General features: G+C 45.4%; 1 protein-coding gene across 1 annotated transcript in view; it reads left to right on the top strand.

Annotated features, from left to right (window-relative positions):
- Positions 1–975: 975 nt before the first annotated feature.
- Positions 976–2,662, top strand: part of RAP1GAP2 (RAP1 GTPase activating protein 2) — a 318,489-nt gene continuing 316,802 nt past the window's right edge. The window contains exon 1 of the mRNA XM_019511025.1: positions 976–1,099. Coding sequence (XP_019366570.1) covers positions 1,056–1,099 — 44 coding nt within the window. The 5' untranslated portion in view covers positions 976–1,055. The remainder of the gene's footprint in view (positions 1,100–2,662) is intronic.

Here is a 2,662-nt window from a genome sequence, read left to right as displayed (position 1 = left end):
GAAACCCAACTTTAGAGGACCCATATCTCTAGGGGTCTCTATATTCTTCACAGAATTTGCCATTGGACCAGCCTTTGTTTCCAATTCCTGGTAGTTTTTAGTGGGTTTTTTTCTAATTAAGCTGTTATATTTATTTTTTCTTCTTTATAGGAACATGCCAAGCCTCCACAGCCATACACACCTGCTAGATTTGATCCAAGTGAACTGTTGCATTGACTTTATTGACTAAGTGTGTGCATGATTGGAAGGCTATGTGAATCCAAAATGATGTTGTCTTCTTGAGTCTACAAACAACCTGCAACCATGGCTTTCTGAGGTGAGAACTCATTCGCTCCAGGAGCTGTGAATTCTGAAGCCTAATTAATGGTTATTTCAATGTCAGCAACTTCTTGCTCACCGTTTCATCCAGCATATCCAGCTGACGTGCTTAGCACCAATTATGTGTAGGGACAAGGTGAAATAAAATTGAAATGAATGTCAAATGACAACCATTGCTGTATGACTGTGGAATTTATTTTCAAATTTACTTCATTCAAAGAGAACGAGGATGGTTCAGAAATGAAGGAGCTAATGCAGGACTTGCAAGACATGTGGTCAGTTGTCTGTTCTGCCACAGATTTCCTCTTGTGTGACCTCAGGAATATCCCTTAGCCTTTGATGCCCCATTTTTCCACTTCCTGTCACTGCTGTGTTGGTTTGGTAATTTTTTTCCCCCCATGTACAACATGAAGAATAAGAGCATGTGCTGTGGGCGCAGGTATGGTGGAATATGTCCTAGTAGGGGAATGCACTTTGAATTAAAAGACAGGTGCCTCTTTACAATATTGTCTATACTGAGGGTATATTTTAAGATGCACATTTTGTATTGAGAGGCACAAGCTGGCTTTCTTGTTTTTGTTTCTGTTCCAGTATAGTTGTTCTAAGCCAAACCCAGGTACTTTTGGGTAGTTATTCTTGAGGATATGTCTGACTATACAGTATTCACTTTGTTTCCTAGGGTGCTCCGGAAGAAAGAAAAAAAAGTGTCTGGAATAGATTCGGTGAGCCAAATACCCATGCACCTCTCCTGGATTTTGATACGAACCTCAGGAATGAAGGGGTAGGTTTCAGCCATGAATCTATAATAATAATCTATATAAGATTAATTTTGACCTTGGCACTCACAGCCCCAGCAAATAGATAATGATTTGTTGCTTCTGAGACTGATGTAAATCAACAACATTCAGCTTAGTCAGTGTTACAGGGTAAACTTTTTCCTTGCACGTAAAAATTTCAATTCATACCGTGTGAGATTCAGCATCCATTGTTTGATGAGCCCCGTAGTAACAGAGGCAGAGAGAGCAAGGTTGGTTACAGACCCATTTCAAACAACTGCAGACTCTGCCCCATTGTTGGAATTTGGTATCCAGTCCAACCTATGATTGTTCCCAATGATACTTGACATTTTCTAGTGTTTTTGTTCAGACTTGTTTGAAATCGGTGAATGCTTACATAGACTGTGCCCTGATCTAACAGCTCACCAGAGCTCTAACAGAAGCTTTTCCTTATGTTTAGCCTGCACACATGTGTACATACACCTCATGTGCACAGAGCTCTGAAAATGTGGTTCTGAATCTCACATCAGGATGTGAATTATTTGCCCATCATCGGCTGCATGAAATCAGCACCTACAAAAGTTAAAAAGCATCCTGCCTGCTCATAGAAACCTGTTCCCAGTTGTATCCCTCAGGAACAATGAAGGGTTGAGTAATATTGGGCACAGAGATTCTGAAAGTGTCAGTAAAATACCTCACCACAGAAACATCAGTATTGACTTGCCTCTAATTATATTTTTGCAGCATGTAGAGGCATAAATCATTATGCCAAAGATTATTTTGATGTGGGCTCTGTGGTTAGTGTTTGCAAGTCCGTAAGTAACAAATCTATCTAATTAGGTGTATGTAAATAGATGATTTAAAATGGATTAAGTTGCACCAAACAAGGGGATGGTATTATGTCTTTCCCAAAGTACTGCCATAAATGACATCAGTCAGTTCCAGCCATCCTACCTGAAGTTTTATAGCCTTGATTCAGGTCCCAGTGGGCAATATTCCTCACCACCACAAGTTTCACCATCTGTGGCAGCAGTTGGCATCCTTTAGGGCAGCTTAGCAGAGAAGCCAAGGAGGAAGCGGGCTCTGGAGGCAAATCTATGTGCCCACTTCTAGAGGCAGTCCTTTGAGGTGGGGCTGCGGTGGCACTGAAGGTCCACCGTGCCCTTGCCGGGTGGGTAGATCACATCCCCTGCACTGTTTCCTCTCCCTTCTTTTCTTTCCCATACACGTGTCCGGTGAGTGTGGTGCCCTTGCTCTGCCTGTCTCTAGCACCTTTCTCCTGCCCCCATGCCCGCTTGGCTTGCAAGCTCTTCTGAGCAGGGACCCTGCTGCCTTGCATGGGAGCCAGGGAGGGGGCAAGGCCCCTTCCTGGTGGCCGGGGACCCTGTAACCACCGTTCAGTCCGCTCCCAGCACAAGGGAGCCCCACACCCGCCCCTTCCTCCAGCTCCCGGTGGAGCTGCCGGCCCTGGAGAGGTGCCTGGGCGGCCGGTCCTGCGGGGCAGCGGCGCCGGCGGAAGGAGAGCGGCTCCCGCGGCCCCGGCCCCGAGCTGCTGCAGCTGCGGCCGC

This window comes from Gavialis gangeticus, unplaced genomic scaffold, assembly GCF_001723915.1.
Source record: "Gavialis gangeticus isolate Ggan-Ray unplaced genomic scaffold, GavGan_comp1, whole genome shotgun sequence".
NCBI classification, from domain to species: domain Eukaryota; kingdom Metazoa; phylum Chordata; order Crocodylia; family Gavialidae; genus Gavialis; species Gavialis gangeticus.
Note: the sequence above shows the minus strand (reverse complement) of the source record. Positions and strands in the feature narration are given on the sequence as shown.